The sequence below is a fragment of the Synchiropus splendidus genome, chromosome 2 (genome assembly GCF_027744825.2).
Source record: "Synchiropus splendidus isolate RoL2022-P1 chromosome 2, RoL_Sspl_1.0, whole genome shotgun sequence".
NCBI classification, from domain to species: Eukaryota; Metazoa; Chordata; class Actinopteri; order Syngnathiformes; family Callionymidae; genus Synchiropus; species Synchiropus splendidus.
This window is the reverse complement of record NC_071335.1, coordinates 17,156,572-17,176,426: the sequence shown is the minus strand read 5'-3', so window position 1 is coordinate 17,176,426 and position 19,855 is coordinate 17,156,572. Positions and strand designations below refer to the sequence as shown.

General features: G+C 44.3%; 3 protein-coding genes across 7 annotated transcripts; 1 reads left to right on the top strand and 2 right to left on the bottom strand.

Annotated features, from left to right (window-relative positions):
* Nucleotides 1-9: 9 nt before the first annotated feature.
* Nucleotides 10-11,766, bottom strand: LOC128754960 (protein RRP5 homolog). Of its 5 annotated transcripts, none has more exons than XM_053857985.1 (36): nt 11,638-11,766; nt 11,264-11,374; nt 10,891-11,034; nt 10,654-10,818; nt 10,433-10,594; nt 10,250-10,358; nt 9,997-10,172; nt 9,810-9,917; nt 9,505-9,717; nt 9,314-9,438; nt 9,186-9,246; nt 8,386-8,532; nt 8,062-8,313; nt 7,865-7,990; nt 7,593-7,787; nt 7,336-7,506; nt 7,044-7,257; nt 6,209-6,358; nt 5,981-6,093; nt 5,374-5,861; nt 5,228-5,290; nt 5,046-5,142; nt 4,878-4,967; nt 4,611-4,704; nt 4,364-4,541; nt 4,164-4,220; nt 3,965-4,087; nt 3,608-3,730; nt 3,287-3,455; nt 3,095-3,214; nt 2,879-3,025; nt 1,856-2,106; nt 1,611-1,779; nt 1,135-1,288; nt 376-541; nt 10-313 (listed from the first exon to the last, which is right to left on the bottom strand). In XM_053857985.1, the coding sequence occupies exons 2-36, from the start codon at nt 11,363-11,365 to the stop codon at nt 142-144; spliced, it is 5,394 nt and encodes a 1,797-aa protein (XP_053713960.1). In that variant the 5' UTR covers nt 11,366-11,374; nt 11,638-11,766; the 3' UTR covers nt 10-141. The 5 variants fall into 5 exon arrangements, 4 of the variants coding, with proteins under 4 accessions (XP_053713960.1, XP_053713961.1, XP_053713962.1 ...); XM_053857986.1 differs by having other exon boundaries at nt 2,879-3,022; XM_053857987.1 differs by having other exon boundaries at nt 3,095-3,211.
* A 132-nt stretch (nt 11,767-11,898) lies between these two features.
* Nucleotides 11,899-13,155, top strand: LOC128754970 (ATP synthase membrane subunit K, mitochondrial-like). The gene is made up of 4 exons (XM_053858001.1): nt 11,899-11,974; nt 12,684-12,784; nt 12,891-12,981; nt 13,057-13,155. The coding sequence occupies exons 2-3, from the start codon at nt 12,698-12,700 to the stop codon at nt 12,978-12,980; spliced, it is 177 nt and encodes a 58-aa protein (XP_053713976.1). The 5' UTR covers nt 11,899-11,974; nt 12,684-12,697; the 3' UTR covers nt 12,981; nt 13,057-13,155.
* An 11-nt stretch (nt 13,156-13,166) lies between these two features.
* Nucleotides 13,167-17,887, bottom strand: LOC128754962 (transcription initiation factor TFIID subunit 5-like). The gene is made up of 11 exons (XM_053857991.1): nt 17,476-17,887; nt 16,886-17,117; nt 16,490-16,805; nt 15,368-15,531; nt 15,151-15,286; nt 14,898-15,018; nt 14,600-14,729; nt 14,336-14,500; nt 14,010-14,187; nt 13,685-13,862; nt 13,167-13,628 (listed from the first exon to the last, which is right to left on the bottom strand). The coding sequence occupies exons 1-11, from the start codon at nt 17,885-17,887 to the stop codon at nt 13,414-13,416; spliced, it is 2,247 nt and encodes a 748-aa protein (XP_053713966.1). The 3' UTR covers nt 13,167-13,413.
* Nucleotides 17,888-19,855: the final 1,968 nt, after the last annotated feature.

Below are 19,855 nucleotides of genomic sequence, written 5' to 3'. Positions count from 1 at the left end.
TTGCTGGATTTATTCTGAGCCAGACGCATCATTCATAAGACTCAAACGATTTTACCATTGAAAAACACAGGCAATAAACACTCAGTACAAATGTTTTTAAAAAAAACACATCAGGAAATAGTTGTGCAGTTCTATCCATTTTCAGTTGGCAGCTTCGGTCCCTTTGGCTTCAACGAAAGCCACCGCCTTTTCCTTCACGGCCTGGACGCTCTGAGGCGTGCCGTGCTTCTTCTCGTACTCCAGGTACCGTTTGAAGAAGAACTTGATCTTCTTCACCGACACACTCAGATGGATCACACGGTCAAACAGCGCCCTGCAGCCAACGCTTGGTTAACACACGCCTGTCACAGGGGCCGACCAAACTGCTTCACTTACCGAATGTCTTTCTGGGATCCATGTTTAATCATGAGGTCGATGAAGACTGACCACAGGTCCGTTCGTTTCGGGTAGCTTGTCATCACTTTATCAAACATGGCTCGTCCTCGCTCCGTGTCTCCGTAACGGAACTCCAGCTGGGCGAACTTGGCGATGACATCCACGCCTGTGACGGCAGAAAACAAAGCAAAGCAAAAAAAATTGAATCATTGAACACGTCATTGACAATCATTGGATCCAATGTCCCAAATAATACAGCTAATACGAAGAGTTACTGTTGAAGCGGTTGTGAAAATCCTTTAAAATAAACATTCTTGTGCTTAACAAACTCTTTCTTTAAAACGTATCCAGTAGATGGCGCTCATTGTTCTATAACAGGGGTCACCACAGAGACCAAGGGAGTAGCCCACAAAAAATCCACGTAATAACCATTTTATTGTTTGATTTTTTTTTTCTTTTTTGTTACACCATTGGTAATTGTTGTGGAAACACAGCAATGACACAAGTATTTGAGATGAATCATCCATTGTTTACCGTGGACCCTTGTTCAATGAGCTCCGACAGCTTTTTTTCTACTCTATTGACTTTCTAAGTCACGAACTGAGCTCAATGACGATTCGTACACTTTCAGATATACAAAAAAAAGAACTGATTTATCAACTTCCCTGGTAATTATCAAATAATAAGCAACAACCTCATATTTTTTTTGGCTTCTATGATAACGGTGCGGGTGTGAAAGTATAACGTGAGCCATCTCACTTTGTTTCGTGGGCAGACTCTTCAGCGCCCTCTGCAGGAGACCAGCAGCCGCATCGCTCTCGCCTCGCTGCAGCAGGAAGGTTCCGTAGTTCAACCACGCAGCTTTATCCTGTCGGAAACGCTTCACCATAGACTTGTACATGGCCTCCGCTTCCTTTGGGACACAATCACCACAAAATTACCAACTAAGACGGAGATATTCAGGGCACAATATTCAGATGCTCTTCAAAACAGTAGAATCCTGGATCTCCAGGATTCAGTGTTTAAAAGGCTTGAGCAGATTTTAAGTTGCAGATTTTCCATTGCACAGAGAAGTCACAGAGCACAGTGTTGAAGGCATTAGAAAATCATATAAGAGAAATTCACTGGAGTCTCTACGTTGGAGTCAAAGCTTCGTGCACAGGACAGTTCAGTTTACTCCTCACTTGAAGTAGCTGGATGAATAAAACACAGAGTTTATGTGTTTCATGTCTCACCTTGACCTTGTCTGACTTGGCATAGATGTCAGCCAGTTGCTGGTGAACAGGCATGGGCTCACAGAACTGCAGCGCCCGGTCAAACACTTTCTTCAGACTCTCCTCTGTGCCGTACATGTTCTCAAGGTTCATCAGCGCCACCCACACGTTCAGCTTCTCCTGCTCTTCCCTGAACAGAGAGAAATGACAAATTCCAATGTAAACCATTTGCTTGTTGTCGCTTCACTTCTCTGAGGGCGACTGACCTGAAGGAGATGGTTTTGAGAGCCCTCTCGGCCACTGCCCTGGCCTGCTCGATCTGCGTGGCCTGGAGATGATGAGCCATGTACTGGAGCCACAGCAGCGAGCTGTTGGGCGACGCCAACAGCAAGCGCTCAAACGCTGCGGCGTCCTGCGGCCTCAGGTTGGGGTCCATGAGCTCCGTCTCACGCTGCACAAGGGCCTTCTCCGCAGCCTTCTTTTCCTTCTCCAGCTCATGCCGAGTCTTCTTCTGGGGCTGCGGAAAAGAATAGATTTCAACAGACTGAGCTGCATGTCATGACTGAGTGACACCAACAGCAATCCTCTTTTCCACTGATACCAAATTCACCTGGTGGGAACTTTGGCTTGGCTCCTTAGCTGTTGCTTAATGTCCCCTCTAAAGCAGTGATTCTTAACCATAGGGCCGGGGCCCATTGTTGGGCCGCTGAGAGTTTTCTTGTTTTACACCTTTGTGCTGTGAGGGTTGCAAGACACTTGTTTTAATGCATTAGCCACGTATGGTGTCAGCAGTGTGTCATGGAATTGACAGCTGCAAATCTGTGATAGTTAACAATTATGGAGAAGAATGATAAAAAAAAATGATAAAGTAAGGAGTAAGTAGTAAGTAAAAACTGTTGATGAAAGCATTTTTTCGAAAATTAATTGGAACATTTTAAGGCGATACTTTTTACACATCACTTTTTTTCTTCTTTGGGGAATTAAATATATCATGTTTATTTTTAATACTAGACATGGTATTTTTTTATATTATATTTATTTTATTTATTCTGAATCTTATTCAGTTTTTCCAATTTTCTTCAGCAAACTTGATGAATATGACTTGTACCTGGTTCTGCTGCTGGTTGGACTTTTCGATAACAAATAAATATCATTGATCACATGGTTTCATGTCATTTCACAAGGACTTGCTTGGTTTACGTGTAAGTAGAATAGTATAATCGCCCAAGGTGAAGGTGCTGTTGCAGTGAAAATGTAATTTCCTCAGACAGTCGTCGGAGTCGACTCACCTTGCTGCTGTCCTCCTGGTCCTCTTCATCACTAGAATCTTCATCTTTCACATCTGAAGCAGGCTTCAGTGAGGTGAGACCCACATCCCAGCAGAAACCTGCTGCTACCTGCAATCTGGATGGAGCTGCGGAACTGGCCGCCTTCTGCTGACACACAAGATTCTCTTCACCACCGGCCACTCGAAGGCCAAAGCGATTCGAGCTCCGGCTGCTCACCTCTTTTGCTGCAGGCTTTGCTGGTTTTTTATCGCCTCCATCTTCCTCCTCCCTGAAGTAGACCTCCACTCCACTGTCACTGTCCTCATTCTTCGTCTTCTTTTTCTTCTTGGGGACCTGCTACACAACAAGCCGGGGTGATAAAGGGGGATCTGGGACGGTGTGCCAGGTGGCTGACGGACTGACTCGCACCTCCTCAGTTGCAGAAATGCCTCGCTTCTTTTTAATGATAGCGTCGTGCCTTAATTTCTCTGCACCGACCAGACGCAAGCTCAGACCAAGCGACTCTGGAAGGACGTCAGGTTTCCCTGTGTCCTCGGAGAGCAAGGAGAGGTCCACCAGCTTCTGTTCCCTGTCAACGCTGAATCAGCAGGAGAACAGGATCATGAGAAAAGGTCAACATGAGCAAGTTTCTGTATCACTATTACAGCCCAGCATCATTCAGTACTGTTTGAATTGCCCTGTTCTCACCGCTGACCTCCTTGACTGACTTGAGAGATTGTCATTTTTTACCTGATGATTTTGGTGGTGAGCAAAGCATTCAGAGGCAGGTGCTCAGCGAGAACCTTGGGGTCTTTGATGTAGTACTTGGTGGTCATCTGGAACTGAGCTCTTCCTGTGATGGTGCCTGACAACCTGCGGCACAGACGAAAAACATCTTGACTTTCACAAAACACCAGTGAGAATCACAAACCCAGGAACATCCTGAAACACCACACAGCCTCTAATCTGAAAGTCCCCAACACTGCAAGTCCACAAAACACTAGAAAATAATGAGTCAGGTTCCAGCTCTGAGCCCCATCATGTGAGAACAAGTCAACATTTCAGCCGTTCAACACCGAAGAGAGACGAGTGGATTTCAGAACTTACATCACAAAGACTCCTTTATCACCAACAGACTTGATGTAACCTCTGACCACCTGTCCCACGCTGATGTCTTCTAAGGACTTAACCTCTGGGTCCTTCGCTGGCTTGGCTGTCTCCGGGACCACTCTGAAAACCAACAAAAAAAATCTCAGCCTATGGTTAATTTTTGTGACGAAAGCATATGAATTTAACGCCAGCGCACCTTGACGGACGGAGAGACAAGCGCCACTTTCCATTTTCCTGAGACAGCAGGTAACACCTGAGACAAAAACGGGGGACGTCAAGAACACAATCTGAAAGACACAGCTCAGTCAGCTGTACCATATTACTAATGTATGGACCCACAACCTCTGAAACATTACATAAAAGCATAAAAAAAACAAAGAAACTTGGAGAACTAACCTGACCAGCTGCTCCTTCTTGAAAGTTTCCAGCAGTTTGGGCTTGTACGCGTCTGCCAGGTCAGTGATAGAAGCAGCCCCGGAGCCACCGAACGGAAGCTTGACATGGACGCCGGTGTGAGGGTGAATGCTGGTCACAATGCCCAGTGTGACAGTGTCTTTCTTAAGTTCGTGATAATCTATAACAATAGAGGTAATTTAACTCCATGTGATAAATTCAGCCGCGTGAACATGCCGCTGCTCTTTACCTATTAATGACAGCTGTGGTTTCACACCATTTGCCACTATTTTGGCTCGGATCACTTGGCCGGGCTTGTAGAGCTTGTCTGGATGGTTGTAGTCCTGAAAACACAGGAGAGTCAAGTGTCGGAGAAGGTTGTGTAGTATAATCAGGGTTGAAAATTTCAGTTGCACGTTGGCCAAAAGCTTCAACAGGAAGCAATACAAAGGATGTTTCACGACAATAATGGTCAGTATGTGGAGGCCTTATTATAGCAATCGCATCCCACTCCTACCTTTGGGTCTTTGATCATGGCGAGCAGTTCAACTGTTCCAGTGAGAGAAAGACCAATTGTGACCTCCAGTATCTTGGGCTTTGGTATAAACTTTGGTACCACAAAAAGAAAAAAAAAATGAACTGATGTAGGACGTCAGTTTGAGCACCTCTCATCTGAGTGCAGTACCTTTGATACAAAGCATGTGATTTCATCCCCGACCGCGTAGCTGCTCAAAAGATCTTTTGCGTTGTTCTGGCTCAGTGGCACCTTCGGATTGAGTTTGCTGGAAAACAAGTGAACAAAAGGATAAATATCAAGCTTTAATTCAGGCGTTGCAAGTGTGAATGGAACGAATCTGTTGTGTCAACCTTGGTACGATGGTGAGCTCGGGAACTTTGTAGGAGAACCTTGGATGAGAGAAGGGCAGGAACCTGCACGAGAACCAGATCAAATTGAAGCACAGTCACTTTTAAATCAGCATTTTGAAATCTACCCTGAAAAAAGGAGTGGTCACCTGTGACTGACAGCTTCCCGCCCTCCGATGACTCTGGCTGTGACCATGCTTCCCACGACAACAGTAGACGTAGGAAAGGACCTGACGGTCAGACTTTCGGCCTCCATCATTTCAGACACGTGAATGTTGGCCGAGCTGCCGTCCTCGAGCGAGACCACCACACGGGTGGGCTTCACAGTCCGCACTTTGCCCTGAAGGATGTCGCCGAAGCGGTGCTGACCTTTGTCTTCGCTCTGGGATTCTGTGCGCTGTTTTCGATCGGTGTACTTCCAAGACACTAGAGGGAGCCCTTGCAATTCCTCACAGCTGACTTCAACAACCTCGGCAGCCAAAACCATCCCGCCCTTCATCCCCTCTGTCATGAAGATCTGATTCAGGTGGTTCCTTGTCTGTATCATGGTGAACTGAGCGGTGTTTCCCAGTGAGACCACGGCAAAGTCGCCGACAACATGCTGCACTATCGCCGTGTATGAGGTGTCCACATCCAGCTGAAGGAATTAAACCACAAATAACCACCTCATCATCGATTAAATTCAGGAAATAAACGCGCAAAAGGGACACATTAAAATGTTCATTTTGAAGAAATAAACTCAGAAAAAGCACTCACTGTGGTCTTCTTGGCATTCAGCTTGGGCAGCATAGACACGTGCACACAAGCAGAGAAGACGTCAGCGTAGAGCACGACAGCCGCCACTTGTTGCCCAACACTGATATTTCCACCTGAGGAGCAGTGGACAAGACACAGTGAAACACGCCACACGCACAAGAGCTACAGCTCACAATACAACCTCCTGGGATGGTGCGAGACGATGGACACATTTGAGAAGGTACATACCCACGTGGATCTTGTTGGCCACAATATTGGCCCCGGCCAAATCGTCGCTCTTGAATGTGGCACCCCCGTCCTCCGAGACAGAATCGACACTCAGCTTCAACCTCTGACCCACAGTCAGTGCAGCCAGTTTCTGGACCAGACCGCTGGAATCTGAGCAGAGATGGCAGGACCATTTGAGCATCAACTCCTTGGTGCCTGAATTGATTTTACAGCAGCAAACCTCTGCTTCTATCAGATCTGATCAGAGTATAGTGACCATGCTCTCAGTCAGTGCAGGAATGTTTCGCCTTTTGACTGACAAAGCCACGGAAACAATTGGATGCCAAGTAGGCACTCATTTACATAACACTAAAACACAACTAGAGAAAAATATCACACAATATAAAGCAAAATTAACCCTATTGTGGTTTTAAAATATCACTATTTGCAAAAAACCCAGAATAGATTGGTGCTGAATCTACACTTGTAGAACACTGGGCCTTCAAACAAAGGTTTTAATAGAAAATGTAAATATTAATTCAGAGGGAATTCAAAACACAGCAACTTAAAACACTAAACTAACCTAAAAACATTTTCTGCAACACTGACCACTTGCATCGACCTATAATAATAATAATAACAATAATAATAATAATAATCTCAACTCCAGGGTGAAATTGGATTCTACTACATCAATTTTAACATTTAAGCGAAGAAGAAAGCGAATGCAGCTCAAAGTAAAGTTGTTGCTCTATCGTGTGAGAAGGAGCAAGAGTAAGGATTTGACAAAGTGTTGACGTGACTGCGACTGTCCACAGATGAATTGAAGTGAATGTGAAACCCAGACTCGACTCACCTCTCGTCGACAACATTTCAGCGGCAGCTCTTCTCTCCTTCAGTCCGTTGATGAGTCTTGTGTGTGCGTCGGTCGGAGAAACAATGATGTCAGAAATCCTCAGGGAGAGCAAGAATCGCTTCTTCTCCTCGTCCAGGTTGGTCACTTTAGCCATCACTGTCTGGCCTATCTGGAAGGTGTTGGCCGTTTCCTTCAAGAACTTGTCGGTCATGGCCTAGGGAGCAGAGGAGGACGGGTTACCAGACATGAGGTCAACACAAAAAAAGAAGAAGAAGAAGAAGAAACCACTCACAGAAGTGGGTGCCAGTCCACAAAGCCCATTTGGGAACTCGATGAAGACCCCATAGGTCATGATGTTCTTGATCCAACCAACAAGTTGCATTCCGATTTTGATTTCGGAGAAATCTTTAGCCGCCTGTCCTTCCTCTAGCGACCTGACCACGGAAGGTTTCTTGGAGAGATTCTTTAAAAGCAAATTGTCAAGGAATTGTTGAACTCAACAGCTGATTTAACTGACCAATACCACCAGTAACACAAGACCAAGGATACAATCCTTTTTTGGTTGTTGAAAACACAAGTGAGGTTGGACACAACGTCTCCTTCCTGCAGGTTTTCCCAAAGCAGCAGGCAGTTGGAGACGTGATCAGAGAGGTGTGTGGTGGGAAGAAAGGCCTGCACCTCCTCCGGAAGAATCGCCACCTCGAGACCATTCAGGGTCTTTCTCAAGACCTTGGCCTCCAGCATCTGTACAACAAAATGTACAACTGTGAAGAGAAGGGCAGCGAAGACACGGGTGTTGATGGGTGGGTGGTGAAGCTTACACTGCCGACGTCGCACTCAAGCTGTGTTGGGGCGGGTTCATCAGCGGCTCCTTCCAGTGCAGCCTTGAAGGAGAGGAGCATCCTTGCCTTCTGCTCATTGCATTGAAGGACTTTGGTTTTCATCACCTGAGCCATAAACAGTATTAGTGACACAACTGCATCCACACGTTATCACAAAGCTCTTTGGCTGCTCCTACCTGGCCGACGTAGAAGACATCTGCTGGATTGATGGAAGGCTCACTGGAGAGTTCCTCAGTCGGCACCAGACCCTTCACGTCGTTGTAGAAGCGGACGATGCAGCCGAAGTCTTTGATGCTGACGATGAAGCCATGTGACACCAGACCCTTCCGTGCGTCGCTATAGCTGAGGAAGCGAGGGAGGGTGCTTTCGATCAGAGACTTCTTTCTGGTCAGATACAGCCTCTTGTTCTCGTGATCCACTGACAACACCTGAGGGAGGAGTCACAATCAGCTGTGCGTATCCTTCATTTTGAGTGCGGCATTAAAACGTTGCAGACCGACCCGGCACTTTACAGCCATTCCAGGCATGTACTTTTTCTCCGGCTTCTTCAGGAGGATGTCGGACAGGTGGGTGCGAGGTACGAGGCCCTTGATGCGGCTGGAAATTTGCACCATCATCCCGTGTGGCAGCAAGGTCGTCACAGTGCCCTGAGACATGCAACACAAATGAGAACACAAACGTCAGAACAGTAAAAAAGAAACAGATAAAACATTCATAGTGCACAAAAACAAACTCATATGATAACAGCAGACTTCATTTTTCAATCTTGCACATGTTACACAGGAAGACCAGCACCAAACCGAGGTTCAACCACCCATCAGGAACAATTACTGACCAGACATGTATTTCATGAATAAATATACTGCTACATACTTAAACTAGCAAATCATTCACACACACATCAACTCGTCCTGAGATGCCGTTCCTTTAAGATGCACGCCAGAGACATGAAAAAGAAACGATAAAAACGTTCGGCCACCCATAGTTCGTCACCACCAAATTGTGAACGTTGACCATTTTCAAGCTGTTTTAACTGGGGCTGTTCACATGACTGGATTTACCGACCGGTCTATTGAAAGTCAATGGGGACATCGGTTTTGGGGTCATTCTGTTAATACTAACACAAACAAATAGAGCCCTAATACAAAGTATGTGCACATATAGTTTGACCACCAGCAGCATTGTGGAATAAGGTTTTTCTCAGACTGGTTAACCATGCTGCTGGTCAATGCTAGACAGATATCTTTGTATGTTTCATGTGTGACATTTATGAGCTAGAAACATAGGGGAAGTTTCTTACCTCTATGATCTGGCCAACCTGGACATCTTGGTATCTAAAAAAGGTCTGTTCAATCACGGACCTGGGGAAAAGACAAAGTTTTAAAGAATGGATCTTCAGATGACATTCACCTGAGCAACTCCACATACTTGCGCAGAGAAGCAAAATGAATTTGCTCCATGGGACTGAAGGACATGATCCTGCAGGTGTGATCTTCCAGCGCCAGCAGTTTATTCACATTTTCACGCTCGCTCGGTTCTTTCAGGTGGTTTCTCTGTGAAGGTCAGCGGCGTTTATCAATCCCAGTTCCACTGCTTCATGGCTCACCATGCACACTCACGTGAACAAAAGCCACTCTCTTATCAGGGAGTTCCAACAAGGCTCCAGACAGGTGGTGCATTGACGTCATGCTGCAGCCCTTGGCCACCTCACCAATGCAGTCACCAGCCCCAGACCAGGCCTCGATGGACGGCTCCAGCCCCACCAGGTATCTGCGCAGACTCATACCAATGAGGCGAGTGGATGGTTCAATGTAGAGCAGCCTGGCTTGCACCTGCAACATAAAAACAAATGCTTGATTCAAAATTCTAAAGCACATCACAATTCTCCAACAGCCATTGTTGGTCCGAGTCATATAAACTTCACCTCTGCTCCCACAGAATAATGGGAGATTTGGTCTTGCTCCATGTGAAGAAAGTCCACCTGACCACTAAATGAGGACAGGAACTCCAGGATCAGACCATGTTTGGCGGCCTGGAATAATACATTTAACACTCAATAATTCAACTAACAACATTCAGACAGATTTGGTCAAACTCAAACGAAAGTTTACCTTCTTGATAGTAGCTTTGACCAAAAGACCAGGCAGAAGGTTGCTGAGGCTCCATTCCTGCTGTGTGTTGGCAGCAGCTTGATCAGGAGTGAGAGGACCGATAGAAAGCTGAGCAACACGTCCGTCATTCTTCACTTGTTTGACTTGTGAAACCACGTACTGGCCAACCTTCAGCTCTGGAGAGTGAATGATCAGATCCAAACCGTTTTCCCATCAACAGTCGACATATAAAACATCACATTAACCATCATACCTTCAGGGGTGGTAACTTTTTTTCTCGGGGCAAAAGCTTTAGTTCCACTGACACCAATGTCGATAATGAAGCCGTGGTCCTCAATACTCTCAACACATCCGCTCAACACCTGAGTCAAGGCACAGTTTGGACACTATAAGGTTGATCCACAACACAAATAAGGAAAAAATGAGTTATACTTACCATTCCTGCTTTCAGGGAACTTGAGGTGAGAGCTGCATTTACTAACTTGGGGTTGATTGACAACTGCACCGTGATAAATCCATTGGAGGCAACATCCATCTTAGCAATGACACACCTCAGCAGCATGCCAGGGGTGAAGAGTTGAGACAGAGAGCAAATGTCCTGTAGGTGAACCTCCAGATTAGAGACACGCTGGAGCACTTCATTACACTAGTTCATACCTCTGTGTCGTCTGAATCCAGTTGTTCGGTGAGTGTTTTTGTGAATGAGTCACAGATGTTCTTAATGTTGAGGATTCCTTGCAGACCGCAGGGCAAACCCACTGTCACTTCAAAGTCTGCTACTTCCTTCACACAGCCCAGCATCAGCATGCCCTCCTTCAGATGCTGCACAAGCAACGTCACTGCATGAAACAGACAGCACGGACAGACATTTTGTGTTGTGTTGTGACGCATTACCTTGGCATGCAGGATGTGTATCTTCTTCTCTTCTGCATTGAGAGCAAGTGACCCCTTCTCCTTGTCAACCTTTTTCTTTTTAACTTTAGCCTCCTCATCCTTGCTGGCACCTTTCCTCTTTTTCGTTTTTGGTTCGTCCTTTGGCTGCGAAAGACACGATTTTTGTTTAATCCAAATCATCCAGTCAAAGCATCCAAGCAAAGAACAAGCTTGAGTGACGTTAAAGGGCCAAAAGCAACGGTGCCTTCCGCTGCTCTCCAACAAAAAAGAGTGAGTGATGTTTACTTCAGTATAGTAGGGGTTCTAGATGCGCAGCAAAAAGCAAGAGATGGCTGGGACAGAAGAACAACCGACGTGTTGCGGTTGTTATTACCTGGAAAAGATTATCCACTTCAGCCCTCGGGACCACGATTTTACTCGCGGTCGCCGGCTTGTCGGTCCCACCTCTGGGGAAGTCCTCTTCCACAAAATCCATGTTCTGATTCTGGAAGAATTGACAATTGTGCAGGTCGATCGGCGAAGTCAGTGATTTAAGTTACATTTGTATAGATAAATAATGATCGGCGTATACAGTTGTGATGACAAAAGCGTATTTGATCATTTAAACACACACATGTTTAATTTGCACAGTAAAGTGAGAATAACGACAGAATATACATGACTGTACAACGCAGCCACGCAGCTCACATACTGAAATGTATCTGTGATTGTAGTTTACAAATGTTACGAAGTGAAAATGCAGCTTACAATAGTCAGGTGCGAGTCGGTTGAAGTCTTCAGTCGCCAGATTGTAGATCTCCAAACTCACATGTTCGTCAGCACGCCATGGCCACAACCCGGAAGAAAAACTCAGACGGGCGTTTCTAAGCTCCGACCAATCGGCGACGAGAAAATAAGATTGACATAAAAGACACCCAATCGGCAACTTCAATTGACTCGTAATTTGAGTGACAGGAGAAAAGACAAATAGAAAGTTCCTGACGTCACGGTAAATAGGAAGGACTTCCTTTCGCTTCAGAGCGTTGCGGCCTGTCGTTGAAGGACACCGTCCTCATTCAGTCTCCGTCGGGGTCGTTGATTCAAGGTACAGTGCTGCATGTTGATAGAAGCCTTAAGCTTTCAAACGAATTCATCAATACGCTCCTGTAACGCACGTTAGACGAGTATTTATATACCACGAGAATTTAAAGGGTGAGGTGGTGACTGGCTAAAGAGAATGCCATGGAACCTTGCCGCAAGCTATGCTAACTGTGTAGCACTCAACTGTTCAATGTCAGGATTGAGAAAATGCCTGTTTGGCGTATCTAAAGGTTTCTGTCAACCACAGTTTTATTGTGGACACACCAGCCCGTTTCCCCAAGTCTAAATCTAACAGTGTTTTACATGCATGCGGTGACCGCTGTCAAGTTTGTAATGGCACAGTAGCAAGTTATGGTGGCGCTGTAAACATAAAGATGATCTGATCTGTTACTTCAGTGTGCGAAGGATTAGGACAGTGATCACAAGCAAATGTCTTCAGCTGAGGGCTCGAGGGAAGCACCATGCTCCACAGTGCGTGTGAAGTTTACATGCTGCCCACTTCAACATAACACTGCCATATCCTTATTGGTTTTGTTGTCCGATTCTTCAAAAGTAACATGCTGGTTTGGATGCCTGTCAAGGACTTATGAGGACACGTGTCTTTCTCAAGGTTAAACTTGTGTTGCCTGTTTCATTCTAATGTACTCCAGCTTTACCTTGACACATTGCTGATTGATAGAAGCAGAACATTTATCCTTTTTTCTTTTCTTAAGCTCAACTGTTCATCATGGGAGGTCATGACGCCGGATCACAGCACCAGTTCACTGGGATTTCCAAGTACTTCAATGCCTACACACTTACTGGGAGAAGGAATGTGAGTTGCATATATATTATATAAATTCCTGAGTTGTCACACGGTTGAGAGGCACATGAGGCAATTGTCTCAATGTATATGAACTTGTGTCATTGTTTCTTTACAGTGTGTTTTGGCAACATATGCCTCAATAGCTGCCATTATTCTTTTCTTCAAATTGAAGCCCAAGAAACAGCCTGCAGTCACAGAGAAGTGATGTAAGTACAGTGGGTTATACGGGCCATCAACAGTTACTAACTTTCTATTAACATGTTTTGCTTTTTGTCTTTCAGTCTCTTCCGGATGGTGGGAGTGGAGAAAGCGAATGGATGTGCTTAATATGACCTGTCTGATTTCACCATGTTATCAATAAAGAACACTTATTCCCAAAACATAGAAAATATTTATTTACAGTGAGCACCAGTATAAAAGCAATCCCAGATGGATTTTATAAACCAGAGTTGTTAGAAATGTCTTCAACTGTCCAAACAGGTGTTGGAAGAGCCCACCTGCAAAGCTAAAATTGAGGATCATATTTTATTTTATATATATTTTTATATTCACAGCTAAATTGCCTCGAAGGTCTGATAAAGTCTTCTTCAGTCATTTGCTTTATCCGAGCAAATATTAAATCAACTTGTCGCTATGTTTTATGGGTTGTAAGCTCCAGCTGCCAACAGCAGGTTTCTTCGAGTGAAGTGGAGCTGGATGACAGGCGATGACTTGGTCATGTACGTCCCCAGCAGAAGCTCTTGGGAGTTATCTTGTAGATGGATGTGACCTGTGGCTGCTGTGAAGTCATCTGTTTCCACGTCGTCGAACGCTTTCATCGAGTCCCAGAGACGCACTGTGTTGTCCATAGATCCTGAGAAACAAAGTTTTATCAGACGATGTTTGTTCGGAAAATATAAGAACACCCACCTGAAGCAAGAATTTCTCCATCTCGACTAAACCTGAGAGAATAGATGGTATCAGTGTGGCCTTTCAGCTCTCCGATCATGAGTCCGTGACCAATGTCCCACAGCAGAACCCTGCCGTCGGTGGCTCCCGATGCCAGGAACTTGCCATTGGGAGAGAAAGCTAATGCATGGATGGGTCCCTGGGATATGAATGTAGTTGGTTAGGAGGTGGTCTCAGGAAAGATATCTCATCGGGTGACTAGGATTACAGATCAAACCCCACAAGTTATAGACAAGAATCTTGTACTTTCATCCATTTGATCTGTTATTTCATGAACACCAGCTACCTTATGACCGGTGAAGATTCTGACGCAGTTCCCGGTCAACACGTCCCACAGGCGAATGGTGCGGTCCGACGACCCCGTGACCACGTAATTGGAGTTGGGGTGGAAGCGGGTGCAGGTGATGTCAGCAAGGTGGCCCGAAAACATTCGGAGAGGCTGGTAGTGATCCGTTGCCCACAAGCTGTAGGAGCAAAGAGGAAGGTTGCGATGTGAATGCTCATGTGATGAGGAACGTCGATATATAATCCATTGGTGTTGAAAGTTCTTCATATACATTCTTCATACATGAAGGAGAGTATATTAGCGGGAGACCAACAACAAAATCTTACCGTGCAACTCTGTCGTGTCCCCCAGAGATAAAGTAATAGCCATGAGGGGAAAACTGCGTGTCCCACACTGGATAGTTATGTCCTTTGTATCCCACCAGACAAGTAAAGGTTTGTAAACTCCACAGTCTCACAGTTCCATCTTCAGAACTTGACAATAAGTAGTTCCTAAGAGGCAGAAAAAACATGTTCATTAGCACATGACCTCTGTCTATTGCTGCTAACTTGAGGCTGGTGAGGGACTAAACCTGACAAGAGTCACCGAACCTGTCTGGGCTGAAGCTGATGCCGTACACTGGACCGCTGTGGCCGTGAAGGACTTTTGACTCGCTCGCCGTCTTTTCATCCATGATCCTTTCCAGCACATCATCAGACTCTTTGTCAATCAAATTCAAGTCTGAATGGAGAGAAGGTGGAGCATGTTAGGTCACATGACAAACGGCCACAAACAGTGCTGTCAAAGCACATTAGCACAGTTCGACAACGGTGTGCCCACATGAATGGTCCTGTGATAAATAATCACAGCACAAACTTACATACTTACTAACTTTCAAAACATACACACCTGCAGCAGACTTGACCTTCCGAAGCTTTTTGGGTGTGACGCTCCATACCCGCACTGTCGAGTCAGCAAAACCTCCAGCAATCAGACTGGAGTCATCTGTGAAGTCCACCGCAGTCAAACCCTGAACACAAAACCCAGGTGAGAACTGTTGCAATGAACTTGCTCAACACACAGGAGAACCAATGTATTGCTTGACAACCTCCGAATTAGATTTAGGGAGCAGCTTTCTTAACACAGCATTTCTCCTGCAAACCTGGTATGAGTTGAGAAAGGAGTAGAAACAAATCGACGGGAGGTTGTCTGGGCCCAGGCGGATCCTCTTGGTGGCCTCTTTCATGTACATGATCTTGTCAAGCTTGTCTGAATCCTTCAGTTCTGGTAGAGGTATCCTGAGAACATCACATTAGTTGTGACTTACAACATGAACTTTGACAATCTGTGTGTAATCCAGACGTCGTATACCAGCCTACCTAGTCTGTAAGGGAGCGTTGGGATCCTGCTTCTTGCTCTTTGCGCCCATGCTGTCCTTTTTAGGCTTCTTCTTCTTCGGTTTCCCCTCTTCGTTGTCGGCTTCTTCATCCTCATCATCAAGCGGCAGCTCTATTTCGGGTTCCTTCAGTAAACCGTAGTAAACCTGTGTGGCAAAAACACGTCATGTGCAAGAAGACGACGAGATCTACATTAAGAATGACCATCACCCGAGAGCCACAACTACGGCTGTTGATTCACATTATCAGAAGATACTGCTTACGTGAATAATATATATATATATATATATATATATATATATATATATCCTTGTGTAAACAGATAGACAGAAAAACAAGGCTGAATGATGTGTGATGCCGCCCCCTCAGTGTTAACATGCAGTGACGCAAAAGTGATGGAGAGCGAGAACAGAATTGCATCCTGCAACAAGTGTTCACCCAAACCATCTAGAGCCTTGTTTACAGTACCAGCCCATCTTGTGCACAAAGGTCAATAATTCATTTGTAGTGGGTTTATCTCATTTAATGCACTTTAGTTTTCTGAAACACGTTTCATTTCAAGGCTTAATATTGGATTAGATGGCCAAACTTTGCTGTGTTTTTTGCAAAGCAAAAGTTACTTGAGTATATGTATAAAAATGTCATTAACAATTACTTTGTTAGAAAAACATGTCTATTAAAGTATGCTAGACAATGAACTATTGAAAAAATAGTGAAAACTATAGTGATAGTGCGGAAACTGTTGGAGAATAAATTGATATATTTATTAGAATAAATTAATATATAACTATTCTTGTTAAAGTGACTGAGTCCAGCATGGGTGAACCACAGTTCATCAAAACCTAGTGTGAAACTGATTTTTTTAAGAGGCAGAATTCGATACGTTTAAAAGTATCAAATTATTTTGTTGAGAAAGGAAGAAGAATAATTATAGATACATGTATTATTTGAATTCATATCTAAGTCTCAAAAAGTATGCATTGCTATGAATCGATTCTCTATGACATCACAGCATTTTTCACTGCTGCATAGTTGCTTTCCTAGTCTACAATAAAACTCTAAATAATAAATAAATAATAAACAATATATAAACAAATAGCAAACCTTTGCTTTGTTGGCTTCTCTCTTGGCTTCTCCGGCCAAGCTGCCCGACATCGCATCGATCTGGCTTTTGCTGCGCGGCATGCCATCGAAAATGTCTATATAGAGGTGCTCTTGGATGATATTCCAAATCTGGTTATTCTGCCGCTCCTGCAGATGCCTCTTCAGCAGCTGGTACGAGTCACGCGAGATTCGCAGGACAAACTTGCTGGTGCGAAAGTCCAAAAGAGTCTCGTTCCCTCTCATGTGCTCCTTCTTTGTCAGACCCGACAAAACCTGCAAGTCGTCTTTATAGTAGCACTCTTGATCCCCACTGAACCTGGAATCAAAAGAACCAGTTAGGGAAACGTTTTCAGAAGCAAAAGGAAAGAAAGTGTGACAATATATATAAGCACTTACTTTTCAAAAAAAGCTTTTGCCTCACTTTCGTGGTTGTTGTAGACCAGCTCCAGATACATGTGGACAAAGAGAGGATAGAAAACCTGGGAAAGCTCAGCCCGGTGGCAATCCAGAACCGTTTCGATAAACCGCTTCAGGCCACTGTAGTAGCCCTCGTATAACGCTGGGTCTCCTTGCTGACTGTAGGCAGACAGAACTACGCTCACATCAGGCTGGTCCTCTCCTGGAGTTGCTGTTAAAGAGAATAAAATCCAACGTTACAGAGATAAGAAATCCAACCATTGTAATCACCAATCAAGAGTGTAATCAAAAACAAAACGCTGGATGGAACTCAGTTAAGAAGTTGTTTTCAACACCAGCTTTGGTGCTTAGTAACCGGACAACAAAGTTTATGCTACTTTACAGGTACTAATAAATGTTCTCTATCCCCATCAAATCTACTACGCTTAGTATCGGTAAACGTACTTTTGCCGCCATAAGTATGAATGAAATCCTAATGCTGAAATCCATGTTTTTATCAATGGGAAGTCTTGAACTTTTGAATTGTTTTTGCGAATTCGGCGTTCTGGAACAACAACAAAGAGTACTACCTTTGACGGTTACCGGAGCTCCAGCCGTGGATGATGCGGTCACCCTGGTGAGTAGAGCGCTCCCATCCCCGCCGTCTAATTCTGCACTCCCAACGGCTCCCCCAGAACCAGAGCCCTGGCCATCAGCACCCTTCGACTCCAACAGTTCCTCCGGCAAACCCGCTTCTCGGCGCAGTATTTCAACAGACTCGTTCAGTTTGTTTTTCCTCAGGAATTGCAGAACCGCGAGCAGGGTCTTTTGGTCCTCCTGAGGTGCCGCCGGCGGTTTATTATTTCCAGAATTCGCCCCCGGGGATGTAGAAGGTAGTCTGTCGTCGTTTGCATTGTTATTCCCAAAGGTCTCCGCGGCGGATTCTTGTTTAATCGCTTTTACTTCGGTCGAGTCGACGACACCACTCTGTACGGCCGCCATTTTAAAAATGAAATGCGCATGTGCGAAGTGATAAAATGAAAACTGTTGCATTCGACGACCTGATTGGAGGTTAGGAGCACGGCGTCACACCGGAAGTCCTTTCGGTGATCACGTGCTCTGTCGACTAGCCCTGCCTACGTAGTCACGTGACGAAAATGAATCGCGGCACTCGTAAAGTTTTTCAAATCGCAAACAGGAAGTTGAGCTCATGATTTTTTTTTAACCGCTTTAGTGACTTGGAGATTTTAGTTTGTCATCCACTCTCTGATTCGATCTTGAAGACAGATTCAAAGCATAGACGAGCTACCTTGTTTATTCACGTTATTGTAAATTATTAAGTCAAATCTCAAGATTGATTTATGAATTATCACTTACAAATGCCGGTGCGGAGTAGGTGCAATATTTCAACTTCACACAACATTCGTTGTCTGAGTTTCAAAAAGTGAAGGTAGTGAGAGAGAGCGAGTCACACACAGTATTCTCTTGTTGAGAGCCAGAAATAAATAGCTTACCGAAGCTTCACGCGTTATTGTTGCTATTTTCGATATATGCTAGGTAAAACTGAAAATAAATAAATAAATGAACAAGCAAAAATATTATCATTTGGCTTATTGAAACATTTATTTTACATACAAAGAAGAATGCGTTGTTGTACTTGAGCTTGATGCGCCATTGAAGGAAAGAAATAACATTTAAATAAATATCAATTAAAAGAAAAACATTTTCTGTCCTGTTCTTACTGTTCTTTACCAGATGGTGGCAGGTTTGTCCAATTCAATGAACATCGAATACACGTAACGCGACCGACGCGCGTTTAATATCCAAGAAATTGGTTTTGCTTCAAACCATGATCATTTCAATAGTTTTGCACATGGTTAGTCAAGGTTTTATGTTAAGTAAGAGCTTCTATTAGTTCGTCGTCGTGAGTCACCGAACAACACAAAATCCTTTCACAGTTAAACAAACTCAACAGATTCACACTCCATTTGTGCGTACAGTTTTCAAGGTCAACAGATCAATAATCTTATGAAATCACGTCCTTTTCTCCCCTTTCTCTCTTTACTTCTTCTTAATTAATTAATTGACATTTGAACACAAAATAATTTGAGCACTAAAATCGATTCCATGTCATTTTTGCTGACCAATTTCGTTCCTAGTGGACTGAGACTTGTCAGGATCCCTCCTGGTCTTCATGCTGGGAATCCATGCTACAGGCTCTGGGACAAAGGAAGGTCCACCACACACAGGGTGGGCATTATATAACGTTGCAGAGTCTTTCCTCGGAAAAGGGGGGCGACGGGGGGCTGGTGGTTGACTGTGGAAGGCATGAATTCTAACGTCAGGGCGTGGTCCTCACTGCAGAATGCTTTTATAAAAAGAAGGGATGCTAGATTTGTATTCCCATAATTTCATTGGTAATCAAAAGACCAGAATTCTTCCAAGTATTTCAATGATGAATGGCCATGGACGTGATGCTGAACCCATGTCTGGGAGTGAAGGTTACTAATTTGATATTAATGTATGTGTGCTCAAGTGTCACAGAAACCGTAACCTCTGTCACACATTCAATAAATAAACTAAATAAATAAACTAACTAAACTGTTATTGTTCCCCGGAACTAGTCTGGCTCTGTTGCCAAGTTAAAATCTGCTAGTTGCGAGCCACGATAATGGGATTATTTTGAGTTGTTGTTGTAGCTGAGCTTTGGTTTAATATGTTTTATTTGTGTTGTAATAGTAACATAATATAATATAATAAATTGCCCAGAGCATTGACAGATATGCCTGAGCTTTTGTCTTGTGATATATGCGAAAATAATATACAGTGTATACCGTCTTTTTTATGCTACAAGGTTTGGTTATGGGTTCAATTCCTTCACTTTATTTCAAAATATTGCTGGTATTTTGTCTTGGATATTGTGCTGCTCTTCATTAGTCATTCATCTTCAATGGCTCCTTATACATCTGA

What these genes read in the sequence shown, in the direction of transcription:
- LOC128754960 (XM_053857985.1), bottom strand. Translation starts at nt 11,365, where the DNA reads ATGGATTTTGTGGAAGAGGACTTCCCCAGAGGTGGGACCGACAAGCCG. An exon ending in ACCACAGCTGTCATTAATAG is followed by an intron (nt 4,542 to 4,610) that starts GTAAAGAGCAGC and finishes CTATTGTTATAG; the next exon opens with ATTATCACGAACTTAAGAAA. An exon ending in ACCAGGAGGACAGCAGCAAG is followed by an intron (nt 2,107 to 2,878) that starts GTGAGTCGACTC and finishes TCTTTTCCGCAG; the next exon opens with CCCCAGAAGAAGACTCGGCA.
- LOC128754970 (XM_053858001.1), top strand. Translation starts at nt 12,698, where the DNA reads ATGGGAGGTCATGACGCCGGATCACAGCACCAGTTCACTGGGATTTCC. An exon ending in CACTTACTGGGAGAAGGAAT is followed by an intron (nt 12,785 to 12,890) that starts GTGAGTTGCATA and finishes GTTTCTTTACAG; the next exon opens with TGTGTTTTGGCAACATATGC.
- LOC128754962 (XM_053857991.1), bottom strand. Translation starts at nt 17,887, where the DNA reads ATGGCGGCCGTACAGAGTGGTGTCGTCGACTCGACCGAAGTAAAAGCG. An exon ending in GCAAAAGCTTTTTTTGAAAA is followed by an intron (nt 16,806 to 16,885) that starts GTAAGTGCTTAT and finishes TTTTGATTCCAG; the next exon opens with GTTCAGTGGGGATCAAGAGT. An exon ending in TGGAGAAATTCTTGCTTCAG is followed by an intron (nt 13,629 to 13,684) that starts GTGGGTGTTCTT and finishes TTTGTTTCTCAG; the next exon opens with GATCTATGGACAACACAGTG.